Source organism: Silurus aristotelis (genome assembly GCF_946808225.1).
Source record: "Silurus aristotelis genome assembly, chromosome: 26".
NCBI lineage: Eukaryota > Metazoa > Chordata > Actinopteri > Siluriformes > Siluridae > Silurus > Silurus aristotelis.
Window position 1 is genome coordinate 14,916,861 of NC_139599.1, and position 23,710 is coordinate 14,940,570.

General features: G+C 38.4%; 2 protein-coding genes across 4 annotated transcripts; both read right to left on the minus strand.

Annotated features, from left to right (window-relative positions):
* Nucleotides 1-3,128: 3,128 nt before the first annotated feature.
* pou2f3 (POU class 2 homeobox 3) lies at nucleotides 3,129-13,014 on the minus strand. Of its 2 annotated transcripts, none has more exons than XM_083530725.1 (13): nucleotides 12,741-13,014; nucleotides 12,250-12,306; nucleotides 8,528-8,562; nucleotides 7,806-7,907; nucleotides 7,598-7,703; nucleotides 6,565-6,653; nucleotides 6,174-6,350; nucleotides 5,901-6,042; nucleotides 5,671-5,804; nucleotides 5,364-5,528; nucleotides 5,172-5,211; nucleotides 4,959-5,073; nucleotides 3,129-4,073 (listed from the first exon to the last, which is right to left on the minus strand). In XM_083530725.1, the coding sequence occupies exons 2-13, from the start codon at nucleotides 12,296-12,298 to the stop codon at nucleotides 4,034-4,036; spliced, it is 1,194 nt and encodes a 397-aa protein (XP_083386851.1). In that variant the 5' UTR covers nucleotides 12,299-12,306; nucleotides 12,741-13,014; the 3' UTR covers nucleotides 3,129-4,033. The 2 variants fall into 2 exon arrangements, with proteins under 2 accessions (XP_083386851.1, XP_083386850.1); XM_083530724.1 differs by having other exon boundaries at nucleotides 5,169-5,211.
* Nucleotides 13,015-16,096: 3,082 nt separating this feature from the next.
* Nucleotides 16,097-23,710, minus strand: oafb (OAF homolog b). 2 transcript variants are annotated; one of them, XR_014531696.1, is made up of 5 exons: nucleotides 22,874-23,710; nucleotides 19,830-19,964; nucleotides 19,487-19,667; nucleotides 18,043-18,825; nucleotides 17,715-18,011 (listed from the first exon to the last, which is right to left on the minus strand). XR_014531696.1 is itself a non-coding variant. In XM_083530726.1 (4 exons), the coding sequence occupies exons 1-4, from the start codon at nucleotides 23,096-23,098 to the stop codon at nucleotides 18,563-18,565; spliced, it is 804 nt and encodes a 267-aa protein (XP_083386852.1). In that variant the 5' UTR covers nucleotides 23,099-23,710; the 3' UTR covers nucleotides 16,097-18,562. The 2 variants fall into 2 exon arrangements, 1 of the variants encoding a protein (XP_083386852.1); XM_083530726.1 differs by having other exon boundaries at nucleotides 16,097-18,825.

Sequence of the window (23,710 nt, forward strand, 5' to 3'; positions counted from 1 at the left end):
GTTGGCGGTTTTAATGCTATGGGTCTTCGGTTTACAGAAATGTGTCAGTTTCTACTCAAAAGAATCATTTGAATCGGGTCATCACTAAGAGTCGACTCTTTTTCAGTCTGCTTGCTATACTTTCTTTTTTCTTTATGCAATTTTGTAATCTTACAATTACTATTAAGTTTTAATTGTTTAAATATGATGATCATACACATATTATAAGCAAACATCATGTCCTTTCTATAACATCATTCCAGTGTTTTATTCCTTCCTAAATGCACATAAAACTGTAAATCAAAGCCCTGATTTACGTCACACCAGAGACCTGTGTCATGTTGCTTTGCATTATACCTGAGCGCTCTCTAGTGGATGTGAACACATTTGAAAGCGAAAAAGAAAAGCCAGTCTCCGGCGCTATACTATAGGATGCAGCATCTACTAGTTTAAGTTTATTTCAATAGCACTTTTTACAATTGTCTCAAAGCAGCTTTACAGAACTTTTAGAATTAAAGTGAATGATATGTATTTATCTCTGATGAGCTGAGCTACAGATTACATCTGAGATCATCATAGACTAACTCCTCCATGCCAGAGCTTTTAAACATTCAAAGAGGTCCAATGTCCAAACTCTACATGAAGATGAATCCGAATGGCACTGGTACGTCTCTAGATGGTTCTGGATGTTTGCGTACATCTACTTCTTTGAAGGTCCATAATCTTCATTGGATAGAGTGAGAGAAGCAGTGGAGAATAATTAGCGTAGCTATTAATGATATTAACAAGCACAAGTTGATAAATGTGCATTTGATCAGATGAATGAAGATGATTTAAAGACTATGAAATAAATCCCAACTGTGTATCTGTTCAGTTATTAACAATCAGCTGCATGATTACAAAAATATATTACAATAAAACAATTTCTCAATGTGTGTCATGACGGTGGATAATTTAATAAGTGCACATCAAAACAATAATTCAACACAATGAGTAGAAACTAATCTCAGACACACAGAACCTCAAATGTAGTTAGGTGGGCTGATTAGGGGCAACAAGGAACAGGATAAATGATTAGTGACAATTGATGATCATGTGATCATCAGGGGTATAATGGGGACTGTATTCTAGTACTGATTTTGGCCTAATCCTGACAATGTTGCACAATATGGGCCTCATGTTAGCAGCTTTTTCTGCCTTTTCTACACAAAATGTCAATATTAAAAGTATTAGCAGTGTCATGTGATAAAGATAGCGAATGCAAATGAATGTGATTAGGGGTCAAAATAACACTTATAAAGAACAATAATTTATTCTTTCTTACCACATTATCTGTGTAAAGCTGCTTCGAGACATAGTCCATTGTTAAAAGCGCTATGCAAATAAAAATTGATGGAATTTTTTTTTTATTGAATTGATGTTTATTAAATCAAGAGACAAGACAAAACCAAATATGGTAAAAAAAAATAAACAAGTGTGCGTCAGTCGATCAGCAAACAAGATCGAGAAACCAGAACAAGATTAAAAAAAAAATGGGAAATCAAAACACAGAACTGCTGCATGGTAAAAGGCAGAGAACAAAGTTGACTGAACATATACTTCACATTGAGCTGAATCCTTTGAGTGGATGAGTGTGTAACTCTAAACAGGTGTGACTGATCAATATGAGGGTGATTGTGAATGTGCAAGTGTGTTCTAGGAGTTGGAATTTGGGGTGGCCATGTTTGAAGGCCACAATGTCTGATGGAAAATGTTGTCCAAGTCCAGTATTGACCTTAACAAACAAAATATGTAATGCAAATAAAAATATTTGATTTGTTTTAACTACAAACATGCAATATATCAGTAGACACCTCCCAGTCTACATCAATGGAACTGAGGTATAGAGGGTCCCCAGCTTTAAGTTCTTGAAAGTTCACATCTCTGAAGGTCTGTCCTGGCACCAGAACACTTCAATTAAATTAAATTAAATTAAATTAAATTCATTTTTATTTGTATAGCGCTTTTAACAATGAACATTGTCTCAAAGCAGCTTTACACAGATAATACACTTCAGCTCTGGTTAGGAAGGCACAAAAACGCCTGTACTTCTTAAGGAGTCTTAAGAAAGCTCATCTATCCCCAGGGATTCTAACAAGTTTTTACTGCTGCATCATCGAGAGCATCCTGACCAACTCCATCACTGTATGGTACGGAGCCTCCACTGTGTGTAAACGCAAAGCCCTGCAAAGGCTGGTCAAAACCGCCCGACGCATCACTGGCACCCAACTACCTGCTATTGAACACCTTCACCACAGCAGATGTCTGCGCAGAGCTCACAACATTATCAAGGACTCTTCACATCCCAGTCACAAACTGTTTAACCTCCTTCCATCAAAAAGGAGATACTGGACCAGCAGGTTCAGGGGCAGCTTTTTTCCCATCCACCATCACCCTACTGAACTCTACACTTCATCATTAGATCACTGTATAAACACTGTATATAAATTCTGTACAGTTGTCTATCTATCTATCTATCTATCTATCTATCTATCTATCTATCTATCTATCTATCTATCTATCTATCTATCTATCTATCTATCTATCTATCTATCTATCCATCCATCCATCCATCCATCCATCCATCCATCCATCCATCCATCCATCCATCCATCCATCCATCCATCCATCCATCTATCTATCTATCTATCTATCTATCTATCTATCTATCTATCTATCTATCTACAGGTTAAGGTTCAGAAATGCAATCATACTTTATTGATTGTATATACAAACACACATTTTATATATAGCCATTTAAATACACTTATCAGCCATAACATTAAACTTGCCCATTTTTCCTACTTCCAACACATCGACTTTGAAAACTGTTCATTGTTTAGTTCATAAGTTTAATGTCATTTACTTCACCAGTCAGTGGTTTTAATGCTATGGTTTGTTGGTGTCCAGAAAGAGAAACCAAGAATACAGTCAACACCAACTTTAGACATTTTGTGCAAATGACTTGACCCCCTTTTTCTTTGTCCAATTTTTGACTCAAGTCAAAGGATTTTTATAAGATTATAAAAGATTTTTTTAAGATCAAACAAAAAAGAATTCAATATATAATAATGTGTATGTATGTATGAAATGCAAAGCGAGGACCGGTGTAAAGTGTTGAATCTGTTTAATAAGTGTTAAACAGTTACACATAGAGGTCGTATCCAGCATTCAAATATACACAGCATTTCCGTTACAAAACAAACACAACAAAATTACGCTTCGCAAACGAGCAAAATAAACAACAGTGATAGGTATTCACGTCATAAAAAGCAAAAAATATGAATATTACAGCACTTCAATATGTTTTGGACCACTTCATAAGGAAAAGGCAGAAAGAAAATCAAAGAAATCAAACCCCCTTTTCGACTACACATTTACTTTCATTGTCAAAAGCATGTTCATACACATTTAACTTAGAAAAAAATTACAATTACAACAGACATTTATAAAATAGGAAATGAATTAAGACTTAATTCTTGGAGTCCAGAGTGAAAAAATAGTCAGACTGCAGTGTTAAAAATGCTACATAGTGAAGTCAATGATAACCACACGCTGAAATATTGGCAAAAAAAGAAGGTCTGATGCTCAACATATTTGCATATTTTTAAATGGATATTGTCGCAAGTGTGATCTAAATTTATAAGGCTAAAATATGAGTTAAAGACGAGAATAGATATGTAAACATTGTTTTCAAAAAGGAATATCGATATAAGCTTTTTTCAGATTTCTGCCTGTCACTACACATCAATTTGAAATGTCTGAAAAGCCTGCAGTTTGATCAGATGACTGAAATGTATCGTTTTATTTGAAATGAACTGACGTTACAGAGGTTTCTTTTTATGTATACCTGTAAAACTTCAAAACTTCAGTACTTCAGGAGATCGTAACTGTATAGAGTAAATCGTAGCGTTGTTTCCTTTCGTGTCCAAACAAACTGTAAACATTTTTATTTTCACGTTGTGTGTTTGTGTAATGGTGGCGCGATGGAGGGGGCGGAGTTTCGAGACGAGTCTCAGTGGTGATACGTAGTACCGTTCCATCGATACCAGGATCTGGAAGGAAAGGGAGCACGGTTTAAGTCACATTCGCTGTCATGGCCATCGCATTGAGTATGTATACGCTTGTATCCTCTTCACTCATTGTACACCTGCTCATTTCTACAAACAGTTTGAATCAAATCGAAAGCCAAGAGCTTTGGGTTCATGTACAACCATCAATATCGTGCTTTTCAGCTCATCATGGATTTTAAAGAGTGGTTGTTAAAGCTGTTGTAGCCTTTCGGTCAGTTTTTCCATTAACAATAACTGACTCCAACCCAACCAGCCTGTCTGGCACCATTGACCATCACTGTGAGATTGTTTCCCTTCATTCTGATGTTCAGTGTTAACATGAGCTGAAACTGAATCTGCATGAATTATGGTTCTGCCACATGATTGGCTGCTTAACTATCTGCATGACTAAGCAGGTTTTTGGATACATGCTACGTTAATATACACCTATCAGGCATAACTTTATGATCACCTGCCTAATATTGTGTTGTTCCCCCATTTGCTGTAACAGTCCTGACCCGTCAAACATTAACAGCATTAACTTCTTCAGCAATTTATGCTACTCGTCTGCATCAGTTAGCCTCGGCCGCACATGACCCTGTTGCCATTTCACCACTGTTCCTTCCTTGTTTCTGACCACTGTAGACGTCCCAATTTGACCCGTGTCAAACTCGCTCAAATCCTTACGCCCATTTTTCCTGCTTCTAACACATCAAATTTGAGGGCAAAATGATCACTTGCTGCCTAATAAATCCCACCCACTAACAGGTGCCATGAAAAATAGATAATCGGTGTTATATATGTTAATCGCTTCACTGCCCATAATGTTATAATGCCATAATTGTATGCCTGATTTGTGTATATAGTGGAAAATTGCCAATGGTTTACCCTGTGGGATTGTAGGATTGATTGACCCCCTGTGATGTCAGAGGACTGGAGGATGTCGACAGAGTGTTGGGAGAAGAGCCACGACTCGGGCTGTTAGGAGACGAGCTGCTTGACACTGCAATAGGAAAAAAAACACTCCTTACTTACTTTACCGATCACCAAATATGAATTAGTTTAAATAAAAATGTGTGGGCAAAAAACCCATCTCACCACCTCCTGAAGCGAGAGGACTGAAAGGTCGGCTAGATGCAGGCTGGAATGAGAAATGACTTGCGTTACTATGTGTATAGATGTACAATGTCCTAAGGTACAATAAGTCTCATTTGTGATGCTCTTTGGCTAATCCATATTTGGGATTTTATCAAAGGTGGTAGTGATGCAAGTTGATGGAAAAATTGAACTCACCAGTCTGGCATTGTAGTTGTGTGATTTCATAGGCGAGGTGGAGACTGGGCAAAAGATTCTTTTCTCCTTCTGTCGTCGGTTACAGAACCAGACTCGCACCACTTCCTTTTCCATCGACAGCTGCTCCGAGATCAGAGTGATCTCCTCCGAGTTCGGTTTGGGATTCTAAAAAAAAAAAACAAGACACACTTATGCTGCAGCTAAAATCGGATATGACTTGCCAAAACTTGAGCTCACTTCCTAAAAATTCCACTTAATTACAGGTTGGCATTGGGACATTCTGGCTTTACTCGATCGAATCACTCACATCGAGGAAGCGTTTCTCAAGTGTGAGCTTGATGTTGGTCTCGATACTTGTTCTCTTTTTTCTCTTCCTCCCATATCCTTCCATCAGGGGTGGTAAGGTGGCAGGATTGGCCATCGAATCCGAGGGTGAGTTTTCTAAGGGCAGGCAAAGTACAAACGGTTAAAACACTGGTATCTAATCATAAAGTGTTGATATTTCCGACACTGGATCATATGTATGTATTTGTTCACCTGCATCACTGAGCCACTTCTCCAGCAATGGTTTGAGCTTGCACATGTTCTTAAAGCTGAGATTGAGAGCCTCAAAGCGGGAAATTGTGGTTTGACTGAAATCATTTCCATAGAGCTTGCCCATAGCTAAACCCACATCGCCCTGAAAAGTAGAGTCATCCGATTAACATCTCATTTAATGTTCTTACACTTGTTCTTAAAGACTGCCAATAAAATCTTCTCTGGGGCCGGTTTATTTACAAAAAAGGTTTATTTGATTATGTAGGTTATTGCCTGTGTGAAGCCCAGCTTGATGCGTCTTTGTTTGAAGGATTTCGCAAACTGCTCCAGCTCCTCCAGGTCACTCGGCTCGTCCTGCTGTGAAGCTCCCACATGCTTAGGCACCTGTAAGTGAGGCATGTCCAAGTGTGCATCCATGGACGACCCGGCCAAGCCTGTTCGACCCATTGCCTGTGCGGAATAAACACTACAGATCAGATAAATAGATAAATAGAAGTTCTCAATCTGGTCCATGGGAATCCCGCAGCCAGGTAGCATTGTTCTAATGTTCCGGGTTTTTGTCACATGCGATTAGAAATCAAGCAAGTAAGAGTCATGAGCTACTCTAATATCCAGAGTGGACATGAGGACCGGACTGGAATAATGATTGAGTTGCTTTGTTTACCTGAGGCGTGAGGGCCAGTCCAGGCTGGTGCTGCAGGAGACTAGGCTGGGACTGAGAGGGCAGAGACAGGAGATTCGGCTGCAGTAGTGCTATAAGTCAAATATAAGGCACAATACATATAATGAGGCAAATTGCTTTTATTGTACATTACATACCAATGCTAACGGATGCTCGATTCTGATTGGTCAGGAACTTTCTATTCATTTTCTATAGTTTTTATGTTCATGAAAAAAAGGTTTTGATCAGTGCACTCATTTAAACATGTTTTCATTTCTATAGAAAAAGTAATAAAACAACTTGACATTATTTACGAATTTTGTTTATTTTAGAAGCCTATGTAACAATCCTATATAACAAGCTGTTACACTGGATTGCGACAAACTCTGTAAGAAGTTTTGGAGCATTCCAACACATGAAAATCCCCATTTTTTATTTTCACCATTTCGATATAAAAAAATAGAGAAGCTAATAAGGAAGTGACTGGTTATAGCTGCTGCGCTGTGAGAGATAACAGGAACTAACTTGTATCAAGGACGTTCCACAACATTAAACGTTACTACAAACAACTGCTCCAAAAGGATGAAGTGCACAACGTACAAAGCGTTTGTTAACAACTAAAAAACTGTAACATTTATAGAACGAAGGAGTCTCCAGTATCAGTGCTTCATAACGTTTTGATTTTTTTGTCTGTTTTATTACCAAAGAGAAAAAAATAAAGAGGTTGATAAGGAAACGGAAATGAGGATGGGTTCCCTTTTGAGTCTGGTTCCTCTCAAGGTTTCTTCCTCATACCATCTCTGGGGGGGGGGGGACGACGACTAATTTAGGATGCTAAAATTGATATTTGCAACTTTTTTACTTCCGTTCAACTGCTTTAGGATAATGTTTAAATTGCTATATAAATACAATTTCATTGAATTTGATTGAAAGGATATTTTGTGTTTTAATGGATATCACACATATTGTCCAGTCAGAAAACCATTATATAAATAGAATTGATACTCGGTGACTGAATATAATGTAAATGTCTGACCTTGGTGTCCGGTTTGAGGCTGGGAGAGGAGGAAAGGCGAAGATGAGGAAAGGTGTGAGCCGGACATGAGGACCAGCTGGGGAAGTGAGTGCAGCGATGGCATTTCCTAGAAACACATACGATCAAATAAAGCATAACATTTCGTCCATGAGGCGACCGTATGAGCTTATTTAGCATATGATCTGTGGTAGAGGTGTTCATGGCGTACCCCGGGCAGCTGCCCTGTAGGAGCTGGTGAACCCTGCGTGAGGTGACATGTCTTATGCGATGAGGCAGAGTGAGGGGAATCGTTCAGGTCCTCTGTCTTTATCTAGAAAGCCGGAAGTTAGATTAGGACTAAGTTGCAGATTCCTACACAAGCAGTGGTGCGGTTATAATTTCTGACAGGAGAAACTAATATTTAACTCTGGCCTTTATGGTTCCCTATTTTATTTTTTTTTTTTTATATTGGACCTTAAACTATTTATTACTACATTGTATTATGTTTGTGTAATAGCCTGAATAAGCAACACATGTACGCTGGTGTCCGTTTTTGTGCGTGCGTGCGTGCGTGCGTGCGTGTGTGTGTGTGTGTGTGTGTGTGTGTGTGTGTGTGTGTATTCACACCAAGGCTGTATAACTTGTTCAACTGGAGGGAGCTTTTGAAAAACATTCCTTCCCTGCCCTCAGGCTAGAGCATATGCAAATGAGAACCTAAGGCTAGTTCCTGTACATGGGACGCAGTAAAGTCCTCTGCATAGCATTACAGGAGAATAAAGGGGCCAACGAAAACATATAATTAATTGAGGTTCATTATGACTCACATGACAGACCAATCATAATTTATTATTATTATAATTTTTTTTTTACAAAATTACAGTTAACATAAGTACATGGACACCCAAGACAGAAAGATTTAATATTTAATAGACAATTAATATTTATATTTACCTGTCTTGTGAAGTCAATGCCATTTTGTTCGATATCTGCAGAAAGAAAGGAGCATAGGTCAGCAATTACACAATGCATTAAAAAAATTATTTTGCCACAATTTATAGGCTGTCCTTATAAAACTCATATATTCTGTAACTACTAAGTAGTGAACGTCTTAATTCCTGCCATTGGGTCTTAATTCATTGGGTCTTCTGGGGGTCTTTTGTGCTACGTTTTACCATTGTGGACGGCGAGTTTTGTGAAGGCCTCAGACGAGTTCAAAGGTTGTTAGGTCCAGGTAATCTGTCCTGATTTGAAATTCAAATAAGGCAGTGTAAGGCTGTGGTTAGCGCATCAGTGCTAGCTCGTCCCTGCGCTATGGAAATCGGCGCTCCTCCCCGAGCCAAACTTCCAGTATGGAAATGAAGCGCCCATGCAAATTGGAACGTATCCATGACAACCTTTCGCAAGCCCTCATATTTGAATGTTTACAAACCCCCAGGTGCATCGCCGGTTCATTCTTTTCTCCGTCAAAAGTCTTTCTCTTGCATAAACATGATGGACACAATAGAATCAGAAGTAGGAAAGTTTATCGAAACCAGTATCAACAATATCACATTAATGAAGTTAAATATAAAAGACGAATCCCTACGTATTATTCATGATTACTTTATTAATCAGCATCCTGTTTGCAAAACTTTTTCGGAAAATGAATATCGAGTTTTTTCGTAATTAGCATCCCCCCCTCCATTTTTAGTATGCACATGTCCTATTCTTGTGGAGAGCAACAATAATAAAAACGTCTAAACGTTTACGCTTCATTTAACACTCCCTCACAGTTCCCAGTAACAGCAAACAACTTTTCGCTTTGCTGACTCTGAGCTGAATTAACTCTGTGATAAAAAAAAACAAACCTTGCAGTATTGCAGCAGACTCCTTCAGGTTACAACCAAGAAACAAGGAGCTTTTTCTAGGATTGAAAGTCTGAAAGTCTGGTGCCAAATTTAGCCATTCTATTAAAATAAACACTTTCTTAACATTAAAATGTGTAGTTGTGTGTTTTCAGCTTGGACCATAATTGTTAGGATTTCATCCACTCGAATGTAACTAAAGACACAAATCCAAAAATTGTATGATTTGTTCATTTTTATCTCTCAAGTGAGAAATGAAACAATAAAATGATCGATAGGTATAACGAGCTGTAGCTACAATACATCTTATTTTATTATCATTATAGTTTGTGTTCGATTGTTATATCCAGGAATCGTTTTAATTCCTCGTCGTATTTCTTATCCGAGTTATAATTCTAGTACCATTTTTGGTGTATATGTAGCAATAATATTAGCTTTTGTAGTTGTTGTAGCTATTTATATAGTTATAATTATGTTTAGAAATACAGTTTGTGGTTTATAATGATTATGATATATATTTTAATGATATATTTGTTTGTTGTTAAAAAAATCATAGTTTAATTCTAGTTCTGTGAGGCTCAGCAAGAAGCTTCCCCCAGGACCACGAAACACCATAAATGAACACAAGATAATGCAAAACAACTACGAACTTTTTCCAAAAAAGTGCACGTTTGCAAATGAGTGCAAAAGTCGTAGCTAGAATTCGAGTTATAAATCCTATTACAGGTGTGTTTTTTTATTATAACGCACTTATAAGCTAGAATACACCCAGATAATTATAGTTATATAGTTCTATTTTTGATATGGTTATTGTCATAGTCAATGTTATCATTGTAGCACTAGTTATAGTTATATGTTTAGGTATAAATATAATTTTCATAGGTCGAGTTGTTGTTATTTAGTGTGTAATGAAATTGTATTTAGAGTAAAAGGTATTTTCATAGTTCTTAGTTCTCATTTTTGTCATCTAGCTGCATATTTTATAGTGGAAATTTAGTAGTCAACAGTGGAAGAATTTAGAGGAGAATGTCGTAGTAAAGCATTAACAGGATTATAAGTCGCAGTGTAAAAATTATAACTATATACAGGTGGAAAATTAAACAAAACTATACGACAATGTCTTTAAAAACAAATTATAACTCTGACTAAAGCAATACCTTTTACTATAACTATACTAATTTCCATAGGTAGAATTGTTGTTATTTGGTGTATAATAATTAATTTCGGTGTATAATGCAATAGATATATTTTCATCATAATTATCATTATTGTTGTGTAGATAAAATTTTATTACCACCTGTAGTATTTACCAAATGCACAATTAAGGTAATTAGTTATATTTGGTGACTTATAATCTAGTTAATGTGAAAACTCATAAAAACCTTATTACCCTACAAAACCTTATCGTCACCTTGGGAATGAATACGAATATGTTTGCACTTGTGTACAGATATTTTAGTGTTACAGGAAACGATGCTGCACAAAACAAGCCATTTAGTGCGGTGCGCTCTCTCTGAATCCAAGTTCCTCATTTCGGACCCTTGTGTTCCGTACGGAGGCGGCAAACTACGAGTCGGTATGGCCTGAGGGGATGAACGCTTGACTGCAAAAGAGTCCAACATCAACCCCCCACCCCGTGCACATGCACACACAAACTCACACTCAGACACACACACACATCCTGGTGCACTGTTATGTCCCTGATGAACATCACGCCCTAGAGCTGTACGCATCTATGTTTTGTGTGTCTCCTCGCAGGTTAAGGGCTACAAACCTGACTCCATATACAGTAAACAGGTTTCACATAGACGTAACTTTACACATCTGCCCAAATGAGCCACTCAGCGTTTTCACGATGATGGTGGTAAGACATATCTGATGTAGTCGTCACGCTAATACAAGTACTATTGATTTATTGCGGGTAAAATTCAACGAGCTGGTTGTTCCTCCGAACGTTAATTGGAATTGGGGTGGTATGCGTAGGAAAACAGAAACAAACAAACTTTGGGGATTAGTGCAAGACGGTGGTGGGGGGGGGACGATGCCGTCCTGACAGCCGGGAATGTCATTGAGGGTTGTGCACAGACCTGCCTGAGAGAATAAGACCATGATGGAAAAGAGACAAAGAGCAGAACTTACTGGTCAAAACTACAAACGGCTCACGATGGGAGACACGCGGAAGCTCGCGTCTTGCTCGTGAAAACACCTCGGCCGGTGGAAGACGGGCGCATCAACAAAGTCGAGTCACGAACAAACTTTTAAGGCGTTAATAAGCACTAATTTGAAAAACAATTCACTATAATCACCATTTTTATTCCTGTGAACACAAAGCATTTTGATCTGTTTGCTTCAATTAATGCAAGTTAAAAGTATTTAGAAAGAAGAAATTGACAAACACTATGTAGTTCTGGGAATTTTCGATGCCTTGACACCAAATAAGGAAACAATTTAAGCGTTAAACTGCATCACTGGGATACAATGTTTTTGTTTTTCTTTGATGTTTTTAATTTTTTTTAATTAATATTCCAATATCAAACCTGCATTTTTTTATTTAAAATGTTTTTAATAATAAACCGGTAGCCTTCATTCTAAGAATATAACACCATAATAAACTTTTTTGTGACTTTTTTCTTCTCTTCTTTTTACTCATCTCTTATTGTAAAAGCTATGACAAGTTGTAACGGTGTACTGAACGTTTTCCCTCCCTTCACCTTAAATAACCTCACAAAAAGAATCAACAACAACAACAAAAAAAATCCACATTCCTCAGTGAAATTCCAGCAAACTCAAGTAAAGTTGGTTAAAAATAAGAGATGGGTATCTTCTTACCTGCGTGTTCATGCTGAGGATCCCTCTGCTCGACAGCCTCTGTGCTCATCTTAATATCTGTAATGATAAATATAGCTGATTTTCCTACTTTATGCGCACACTGGGCAAATTCATGGCCCGGTCAGGAAAATGAACTTGAGGTTTTATTCTAATGGATCCGACTTTGAAAAGGTCTCCTTTATGTAAAGGGGTTGTTGTAATATTCATAAGGGCTGAGGGGATCCCCGCTCAGCCTCCAGCCTCATGCCCTCCAGCCCGCCAGTCGTTCGGGCCCTCCTCCCTAATCTCTTCTAGTCAAAACCATTTAAATGGGTCAATATGCTGTGCAAAGCAAGAGACCACAGGACGAGATATGATTCTACAAAACGGCTACAGAAATGAACTACAGGAGAAAAGAAAGGAGACACATAGAGAGAGAGAGAGAGAGAGAGAGGAAGAGAGGGAGGGACAGGACACAGAGAGTCATTTGTAAGTCATTTTTAAGTGCTCACCTTAGAGATTCTGTATGTCTTCAGTTTCACGTCTTCTACAATCCCGAGTCAGAGGAGCAGGATGCACACAGGAGGTTACGAAGAAACTTCAACATTTGGCACAAGTGGATTCGGGGCGAAGTATTCACCTTTTTCACGATCCCACACAGGCTGAAAGACAGCTGATTTGCATAAGGCCTACAGTGCGTCCTATCCAGACGCACTCTTTTTGCATAAAACAACACAGGGGGAGACGGCAAACTGCAGAAACTCAGGTGAGTGTGTTTGTGTGTGTGTGTGTGTGTGTGTGTGCATGAGAGTGTGTGCGTGTGTCACTTCTCAAACCTGAAATGTGTCTGTTTCTTGCCTGGAGTGTTTATGTTGACACAAAAGCACGCTTGTAAAGGTTTAAAAGGGCGATAAGGTAGCCAGCTTGCAAATGACTGAAGTTGACCATGATGTTCGCTATAAAGTAGGAAACAAATTTCTGACATTGTTTCATGAGTTTGAATAAGTTGGCGTATTTCGAAGGAAAGAAAAAAACAAACAAACCAACTAAAAGATGTATATACTTGGATTCATGCTTAACATGCTTTACTTTTACATAATACTGCAATTTAAAAGAATAAACTTTCCTTTCAGTACATTTCTCCATAACCATAGTAACAATGTGACCCAATGTAAATAAGAACATGGCCTGTAATTAAAAAAAAAAACCTTCACGTACTTTATTTACCTCAGGCATTTGTACTTTGGTGAGATAGCAATTATTATTCAATTACGTTACCACAAACAAATAAACAAATGAATTGATTCCGATTCGCTAGCTTTGTCTCAATCTAAAGCGCCTTCTTTCTCATCAGAAGTCTACAAGCCTTTATTCCAAATCAATCAAAAGTGAACTGGAAATCATCCCAAGTTATGGTCTTGCTAGCATTTGATAAGGTCTAGGTCGCAGACCTACGCTCGTAGGTACATTTCCGCTCATTTTACACGTTTCGAGAAACGCAAAGTATGATGTCATTGGCTCGCTTTCAAACTGTAACTGACACTAATCCGTGGCATGAGAACAATGTCTCTCACAGGCCTTTAAAAAAATCATTTCTGCTTTTTTTTTTTAACATCGAATGTCATGATTTTGGCAACAACAACAAAAAGAATCCTTGCATTTCAGTGCAGACAAATATCATTTCAAAAACAATGTTTTCCCTATATTTCCCCAATATCATTCTTGTCAAGGCTTCAGTATTTAGTATTGCATTTCAGACAGGTTACTGTAAAATAGTACTGTTACAATACTCCCATAAGCTGAATATCCTTTCTTCTAAAGGCTCTTACTGGCTGTTTACTTTATAGTATTTCCTATCAGGTGTCAGAAGATTCTCAAGAAGAGACGTTTCCTCCGAATTGAACGTTAGAGATCAAAATGTAAATCTAAAAATCGACATTCAGATTTCTGCACTGTGTGTTGTGGCTTTCGTTTGGTAACTTAATATGAGCGTACGTGGTGGAGATCTTTATCTCCATTCCCATAACTGAGAAACCATTGGGGGGGGGGGGGGGTGTTCGGGGTATGGCTGGGACTCAAACCCACTGATCCACAGTCCAATGCCTTAACTACTAGGCTACCATCTCAATCTATGCATACACACAATATATATATATATATATATATATATATATATATATATATATATATATATATTGTTCGCTTATATACTAAACCCTTGGACAAAAAACCCTTTTGTAATCAATTTGAGACAGGATAATGAAAAATAAGTACTGTATATAGAATATTTTTTTGTAAAAAGCATACAAAGATTCAACAGTGCATTTGCAGCATTTCGGAAATTCAGACTGGCATCACTTATAACCACAATATTCTCCTTTGTTCTGAAGAGAAACTTCCTCTGAAATGATCGTCAGAGCTCTCAATATAAATCCACAAATCCAGATTTATTGCACTGTTTATTGTGGAAATTGTCAGACTTGGGTATTTATATATAGTTGTAAAAAGCAGATGCAAAACTCATAGGAAACGTATTAAGAACCCCACAATGAACATCGGCTTTCCACTGGAGCTTGTGTGTAGTGCTGGTTATGATAGGGCTTTTTTTTTTTTTTTGTTTGAACAGGACATCCTGATAAGTGAGCAGATGCCTAAGGCCTACTCTCACAATTGTGTGTGTGTGTGTGTGTGCACTGAGCTACCAAACTGACACTAGAGGGCAGAGTTAAAAAGTAAAACATAACGGAGGCAAAACAAACCTCGTGAATTCATACACCCTGTTGAACAATGGCGTCATCGTCATTAAAGCATTTAACACTGAATAAACTTGCTACCGTTTTGAAGTAGATATTATATATATAATAATTACAGTGCAATTACGAGAAGAAAGTGACAATGAGGAAAAAAAGTTAGAAACTCACCAAAGGACCAAAGTGTGTGAAGATCAGCTGAAGTTCAGTAATGATCATTTATTACACAATTAAAATTGAAACTAAACAGATTGAAACACACTGAAAAAATAATGAATTAATGGCAAATAGACATATTTCTGAGTACAAACTGCTAGATTATATTGGAGAAATTGTTAATACAATTTTGGTACAGTTTCAGAAGTTCAGTTCATAGGTTGTTTTTTTTTAATACTAATTACAATATATTTTTGTGCTTGAAATATAGTAAGAAAATGTCAAAGTATTCAATTCACTAAATAAAAAAATTTTAATAAAATAAAAGCCCACTGATATAAAACTTCTGACACTGGAGACTCCTTCCTTAAATCTTCACTATATCTAACAATGCAGCTGATCATATATGCAACTATGCTCATCTTTATTATTAATAATAAAGCATAATTTAAGTAGTTTACATTTTCAGCCTTTTTCAGACGCCTTTATCCAGAGCAGCATATAGTTATACAGCTGAGCATTTAAGGGCCTTATTTAGGGACCCATCAGTTTAATGGTGCTGGGATTTGAACCCATGCCCTTCTGATCAAACATCTTATCCACTGAGCTACTTTCCAAGCAGCATTGGAAGTAAGGCCAATATTAATCCTTGCCTACGTATTACGATGAGCACATTAATAATGATTACATTTCTGGCAGTCAAATGAATTAAGAATTCGTTCCGTCCAATCAGAATCAAGAACTTAACATCATGACAGTATAAAGAACTTAAAATACTATGGTCTATCGAGTTAATCCATTCTGATTCGTTAGAAGCGGTGAATTCTTTCCGGTTGTTCCCCTGCAGTCAAGTCATAGAAATCTTTAGGAATAGGAATCTCATAGTGGTTGCTTGTTACGTCATTAAAGCACATGTGAACCCCAGGCCATGTATAACAAACTCACACACATACATGGAAACATACTGAAATATAAAGTTTATTTTCGTTATTTACACTGGCCTAAGAAATTAGTTCTACATGCTGTTTGATATCCGATTCGCTGTAAAAGAAAAGCGAAACATGGTACATGCTTTTAAAATCACATTCGCAACACTGTAAGACTGTAAGTGTCAGTAATTCATCATATACAGCAATAAAAAAAGGAGAAACCTGAGCATATGCGTTTTTCAGTACACCAACATACACATATTACATAAAACACATGTAAACACATACCTTTTTATATATAATGTCATAATCCTGTACCAGTACCATAGTGTGGTGTAATCTGTAATATATTCACTAAAGACTAAAAAAAATTCAAATGCGATCCTTATAACAATATTGCATTGTGTACAAGGTTCATCCGGCCGCCGTGCCGTCCCCGATCGTAGCAATGAGCTTATTGAAATGTAAATGAGATCATTAGTCAGGGTCAGGGTGAGTATGAGCAGTGCGTCTGGCATCACTTGAATATATTTAGCAATAAATAGACAACAGAAAAAATAAAAAATAATAGTAATAAAGATAGTAGTAGTAATAATAGTAATAAAGCTGCCAGTGTAGCTTGTTTTGTTCGTAAGTCTGAGCTTATTATACGGCTAAACCTTCATGCGTAAAAAAAAAAGTTGGAAACCGGGGCCTGTGCTTTTCTCACAGTCTAATGGTCACAGTTTAGTGTAGAGTTTGTGTGTACCTTTAAAACGTAACAAAACTGGTGTGCATGTCGCCGAGGCAAAAAAAATTAAATACAATTATATAATGATGATATCACCAAATAATACTATGGTTGAGTAAGAAAATTCCACATACTTAAGCCATATCATAGACACCCAGTGACCACTTTAATAGGAACACCGGTACAAAGGAAAGTATAATAACACAATGATCTGTACAATGCGTAAAATAATGCAGATTCAGTGCTTAAACTGTTTAATGAGTTCAAATCCACGCACTGCCTAATGTAGTTGAAGTTCATTGCTTTAAAATGAATGCCTTCTCACTTGTGTGTGGCAGGTGGTAGAGCATTGGTTAAGACTCTGGTTTACTGATTGGAGGGTCGGGATACTGCCACATACCCTTAACCCTCTGAACTCGTATCATTGCTCTCCCCATCTTCCAAACATTGCTGGGACATGCAAAGAGAGAATTTCACTGTGCTGTAAAGTACATATGAGGGGTAGAACCCGATGTAGTGTTCTGTTGGTGCAGCTCATCCACTTGCTGTAGTGCGAGTTCGGAGAATTCTTACTGTTAAGTGCTTACAAGGAAGTACCAACAGAGGGCAGCACAAGGCTGCACGCATAGTCGCAGGGAGCACCGACCCATAAGTCATAAGTCAGAGTGGAAACGTGGGACTGTGCGACCGGTGTTGTTCCGACCACGTGCGTTACCACGTTTGCTATTCGGACCAAGGGCGAACCTAGTCACTGAGGTCTCCTCACACGTGAATTTCTCGCCGGAAAACAATATGATCTCACTAACACACCCACCCACCCTGGATCTTCCTGAAAATAAAGATCCGTCTCAAAGGTCGCCGTTTTGACACGGTTGCAAAGATCCAATGCGAGCAGCAGAAGGTGGTTGACACACTTCGAAAGAACGCTGGGAGCGCTGTATTGCTGTGCAAGGGGGACTATTTTGAAGGTGATCTTGTGTAAACTTAAATGAAGTACTTTCTTGTAAGCAGAGTGAGTCTTAAAACTTTTTGATACCACCTTGTAGTTTCTATAGCCTTTTGATGGGTCTCCTCTGACCCTTACCATGCTGCCACTGCTGGGCCCTTGAGCAAGGCCCTTAATCCTTAGTTGTAAGTCTCACACTACAAGGGTGTCTGCCAAATGCCATAAATGTAAAATCTTACCACTGGGTGGATGTTTTTGTTTCGAACCCACACCTGTATGTGTAAACCATAGAGGTTTTTGCACGTCAAAATCCGTGTGAAAGTTTAATGTAAATATTAACTAAAGCTCTTGAGCTGCACCATCATGGTTCGGATAACGGCATGTATTTGTACATGTGCGTGTTCCTAAAACAGTGGGCAATTTGTGTTTGACACTAAAAGAAAAAAAGAAAAGAAAAAAATGACTACCTCGGACTATTAATCCATTCTATTATACACGTCCTTCCCATTCCAGATGCAGAAAGTTACTAAAAGACGGTAACATAAAATACGTGACGTTTACAATGTCAACAAAGGAGTTCATGCAGAATCCGAGCAAACACCTCTTTCCTGAGCCAAGGCCAGTCATGTGAATCTCTGCCTTGAGGCCAGACTTGATAGAAATCTCTCTCCCTAAAGGCAAACCTGAAGATATTAGAGTCTAAAAACGCATACATGCGACAAGAATACAAATCATCCTGAATACAGCGAAGCAACACTTTGTTACCATTTTACCCTTAAGAACTATTTGAAGGCACCTCGTAACACTGGTATTCGTTATGCGGTTAGCTCTCCTCGTCCCACATGCACTGCTGCTTGCGTGGCGTGTGGAAGTCGAAGCGGTACGCCTTACTGCAGCTCTTGATCCCGCACTTGTAAGGGCTCGGCCCGTGGCCACGGCAGTATTTCAGCATACACGGGTACCACTCCAGCCGCACGGTGTAGCTACAGGAGCACGGCTGCCACGGATCCGCAGTCGCGCTGCAACGCGGCAGGCCTGCGCTCCCGCCGTTCTGGGGGAACGCCTTGAATATGGAGCCTTCGACACCTGCAGAGATTAAAATTTTAAGACAGAATGTAGGTGCATTGTCGGAAGGAGTCTCCAGTTTTTGTTTTTGGGGACTCCTTCTATGTTTAGGTTTATGATATCCAACACAGGAAGGTTTAGCGGACAAGCTGTGTTTTTTTTTTTTTTTGGCTCACTATTTATGAATCTATATGCCATAAAGCATTGGGACCCCCGGCTGTAGTACTGGTAATGCATCGGTGTTTAACTCTTTCAGGGTCGATTTCTTTGAATACGTCTTTAAATCTTAAAGTCTCTTGAGAAGCATAGCACGCGGATGTAAACTTCGATATCCTCGACCAATGGTTGCCATTTCAGACCGCGCAGGAGGTTCGGTTTCGTTAACGTCCGTCTGATTGTTTTCTTCTGAATAAACAGAGTTTCTTTCATAACAGCTGCAGTGTCCGTTTCCTAATTATAACTCCGTGCTGATGCGCCAAAATACAAAGAATTTCCTTATTGCTAAACCTCGAGTAGACTTAAACCCTCCACGTGGTTTCTCGCAAATCTGATTTTTTTTTTCTAAATTCGAATTATTTGGATTTTATTCTCGTACTGCTACGACTTTTTGTAATCTTAGATTATGGCAGGTATCAACAATGAAATTTCCAATGAAGGACTTTCCATATAACAAAACACCAACCCTTTTCTAGCCAGTATTTGACGTCCTGCTCGCGCGTGTAGATGAAGTCTTGGGCGTCGCGGCACATGCTGCGGATATGGGCGCTGAGGTGCCAGGATAGAGTCAAATTCACCGCCATGTTCATGCTCATCCTCTCCAGACCACGCTTCTCTTCGGCGGTCCGCACCACATGAGGGTTTTTCTAGAAGGTTCAGTCCGGAACAAGACATTGTATGGCATATTTTAATGGATATTTAACGGACTTTGGTTTATTAAAATAATAATAACCAGCAATTTCTTGTTAAACCAATGTATCATTATGATCAGTGGGATTAGTGTATCAGTTCATGTCTTTATGTCTGACCTGTCTCAGTCTGACCATGGCCTCACTTGGGATGATCTCTCCATGTTCTAGCTTGCTGATGAAACACAGGCCCTGGTACTGTGTCTGGCCCCTCTCCGGTTCCCCCAGCACCAGCACCCTCAAGATCTTCACATGCTGAGGAAAAAAACCCAAAATAAGGTCTGTTACAGCGTCAATCGGCGGTAATGTAGAGCTGATGAATGTTGCACAATGTTGGGAGACTAGACATTTGGAAATATTAACAGCACTACAGATGTGTCCTTCTAAGTTGTTTATGGAGGAATCTTTTAGCTTGCCAAGATTCCATCCCATATCGGTAAACTCAGCCTGATTTTAATTTAGCAAATGCAAATACGGTGGTTCAACTTGTTTAAATAATGATGCTACAACTGGCATACAGACAATTCAAATCATGTACAAAGAAGGATATGTTGAAATCTGTAGCAAAATATCAAGCAGAAACCAATATTGTAAAAAGGGGAGCCATATCAGTTACGTAAATGGATTTTCCGACGGCAAATATGCTGCTCAATTAACCAGAAGGCTTTTAGGCTTGAAGTCAAACATAGGCATAGACTCAAAAGTTTTGCTTAAAACATCAAGCAAAAGGCCAGCAACAGGTTTTTTTTTTTTTTTACTGTCCATGGGAAAGCATGAGAGTATCTTATTAACCGTTTCCCATAAATCAGTTTATACTTTTAAACACACGATGGAAACTTTTTCTCTTATTGTCTCGATGTTGAGCTGTTGGTCACGTCTCATTCAGACGCCAACGGATACTTTTAGTCAAACGGACCAGTTATTTTCCTGTCAGAATCGAGTATATAGCACACGAATACAACAGATTACAACCCCTACAAGCTTGTGGGCCAGCTAAGTGTACAGCAAGTATCAGATTCTCTGTTGTATGTGGGCGGAGCTTTTCAAGCAAAAACCATCAAGGACCTAAAGTTGCAGACAATCAAGAGCTCAAAGGCTAACAGCTGATTCGGAAACATGAAACTCAAACCCATACTCCTTCTCTGACCCCAAGGGCTTCAGCTGCCCTACAGATCCCATAATGCACTTTGAAGCTGCTTTCTCATTACAACCCAAAGTGCTACATTCGTACTAAATCCAGCGAGCAGCGGCTTTCAGGGCGAAAAAGAAGGTTGAGAGCGGTGACATTCTTAAGAGCTAATATTGGACCGTTTAGCTTTTACGGAAGGAAGGGCCGAGGTTGCAAAATGAGACATGTTTAAGCACAACCGATTTTGGAGGGGTTTGGTGGGAAGTCATGGTGTTGAAGCTCTTTACGCTATGGTCAGTGAGAAGAATTTGACCCTTGGTGCCATAATACTGGCTGGTGGGGCAAAGACTTGAAGATGAATACTGACTTTTTAGGGGTGTCCCTGGTGCACACCCCAATGAAAGCTCTGGTATATAGAAAAATATTAGATGGCTAAAGAATAACTGAACATACTGGGAAATCGATTTGTTTTTGAGGTTGTGTCAAGCAAAAAAATTTGAATTCCGACTGATCAGCGTTTTAACAGGACACCAAATACTTTGAACTGTTGTTTGGTAGGGCGGCTCGTTTCTCTTTAGCGGTTTGTGCGGACACCTGAACCAGGAAAAATGGAGCCGGATTTGAATTAAAAATACCCTATGTAGCATTTAAATGACTGATGTACACGGTGGAAGAGGGTTTTTACTAATTGACCCAACCCATTTGACTAGGTTTGACTGACACGTCACTACACTCAGGCTGTTCAGCTAGTGAGGGAGAACCTTCCGGATGTTTCGTGTCCTATCTATTGCTCTCGAATGGCTCAAATGTGCAGCTCAGTTATACTACCACGATCTTCACATGAAGCATTAAACTTGTAACGGAAATTCCTTTGCGGTCGCTGAATGAACCAGATGAGAAGTTGGAAGAAAAGAATCTCTAATTCAGGAAAGTCTGAGGATAATATAATACCAGCTCCAGCTGACAGGTTAAGGGGGGAGATTTTTCATATTACGTATGCATGATTTAGGTGTCGGATTTGTCGTACTGTTTTGTTCAGATCTTTGGAACATCACTGAAGTACATAACTGGACCTGTTTAGCCGATTTTTATCTAGAATTTTTTTTTTTAAACAATCTTTCTTTGTAAAGTTTCTGGAAAAAAAATCATAAAAATAAGAATAATAGTGAAATTATTATTATCATTATGTATATATATATATTTTATATTATAATTAGCAGTAGTAGTAGAACCCAATGTGTTATTATATAATAGTACTATTTATAGATAAAAGTATTTTGACTACTTTGATAGTAAATTAATATTTCGAAAAAAAAAAAAAAGATTTTGTTTATAAATACAGTCTTTATTATATTAACAATAATATTAATAATATTAGTGAAATAACTGCTATTATTGTATAATTATTAGCAGTAGTAGAAACCACTGTATTATTATATAATTGTACCATTTGATCCTAAAGTTTTATGGTTACTTAATTATTATTTATACATTTTTATTTTCTACATGTTTACTTTGTAAAGCATATTTACAGTGTTTATAATAATAATAATAATAATAATAATAATAATAATAATAATAATGATGATGATGATGATGATAATAATAGTGGTAGTAAATTAACTCTTTTTTTTTTCTTTTCTTCTTCCTCTTAGTATGAGTAGAATTTTCTGATGTTTTCATCATCATCATCATCATCATCATCATCATCAGTGGAATATCAATGATCTCAATAAATGTTCTCTTTCTTTTTCCTGCCTTTCCATCTTTTCTCTCCTTATTAGTTGTATTTTTTTAATCCATACACACTTTATTTTGTACATTTCAACGTTTGTGAGAAACATCAATCCAGGAGCACAGGATCAGTCTAAACTGCTCAGATTCATGGTGTCAGGATTTGGAGTAAAAGTAAGACTAATGAAGATCTGGATTCTCCATGTTTATGTTTATGATCTGTGCCCCTTATAGTCTACAGTACTTTTTGATGTTCTTGAGTATTTCCTGTGTGTGTGTGTGTGTGTGTGTGTTCACTCACCCGTTTGAAGTCTGCCAGGAAGGTGGTGAGAGTGCCGTCTGTGTGCCTGAGCTCCACAATGATGATGTCCCTCTCGCTGTCCGACTCTAAAGTCTCTGCACTGATCTGTCCATCGTCCAGTCGCACCAGGACTTTCAGCTCTGCACACACACTCCCCGAGAGCAGGAGAGCCAGAAGCAGCACACTGACCCGGACTGAGGCTGAAAACACACTGCTCGGGGACATTAGGACAAGCCGAAACACTGGGGAGGAAAGTCGCTCAGGGCTCGTTCAACACAACAAAGGTTCATCATGTCGCCTGCAGAAGTGCAAAATCTCACAGTCGAAAATCTCTCATCTTTACTGCAACTCCTCTTCTTTCACACACTCCAGGCTTTCCTTCACCCCAACCTGCACGCGCTGGGCTCTTTCCCCCTGTAGATTAGTATTCTGGAGTAGTTTTTTTTGGATTTTCCCCTCACTCCGTCTGTTGGTTGTAAGAGTTGTAACTTTGTCCCCCCTGAGCGCCCACTCCCCCCCACTTCACTCCACTAACCCCCCCCCCCAGTGCAGCTCTCACGCGTCTCTCCGCCGTCACTTCCTCCGGACCCCGGCGGCCACGCGCAAACGGGAGCGCGCCGCTTTTAAAAGAAATATGAGACTTTTTTGTTTTGTTTTGCTTATTAGTTAATTACAACACTGATTAAAAAATAAAACAATCATTGATAAAATTATATTTCATTTCTGTTTCCTATTAGGTTGCTGTGCTTGGACTCAAGAGTCTGTCCCTTGTCTTTTAACCAAAGCAAATCATTGTTACTCTTATTCTCACACATCTCACATATTCCTTATTAATTA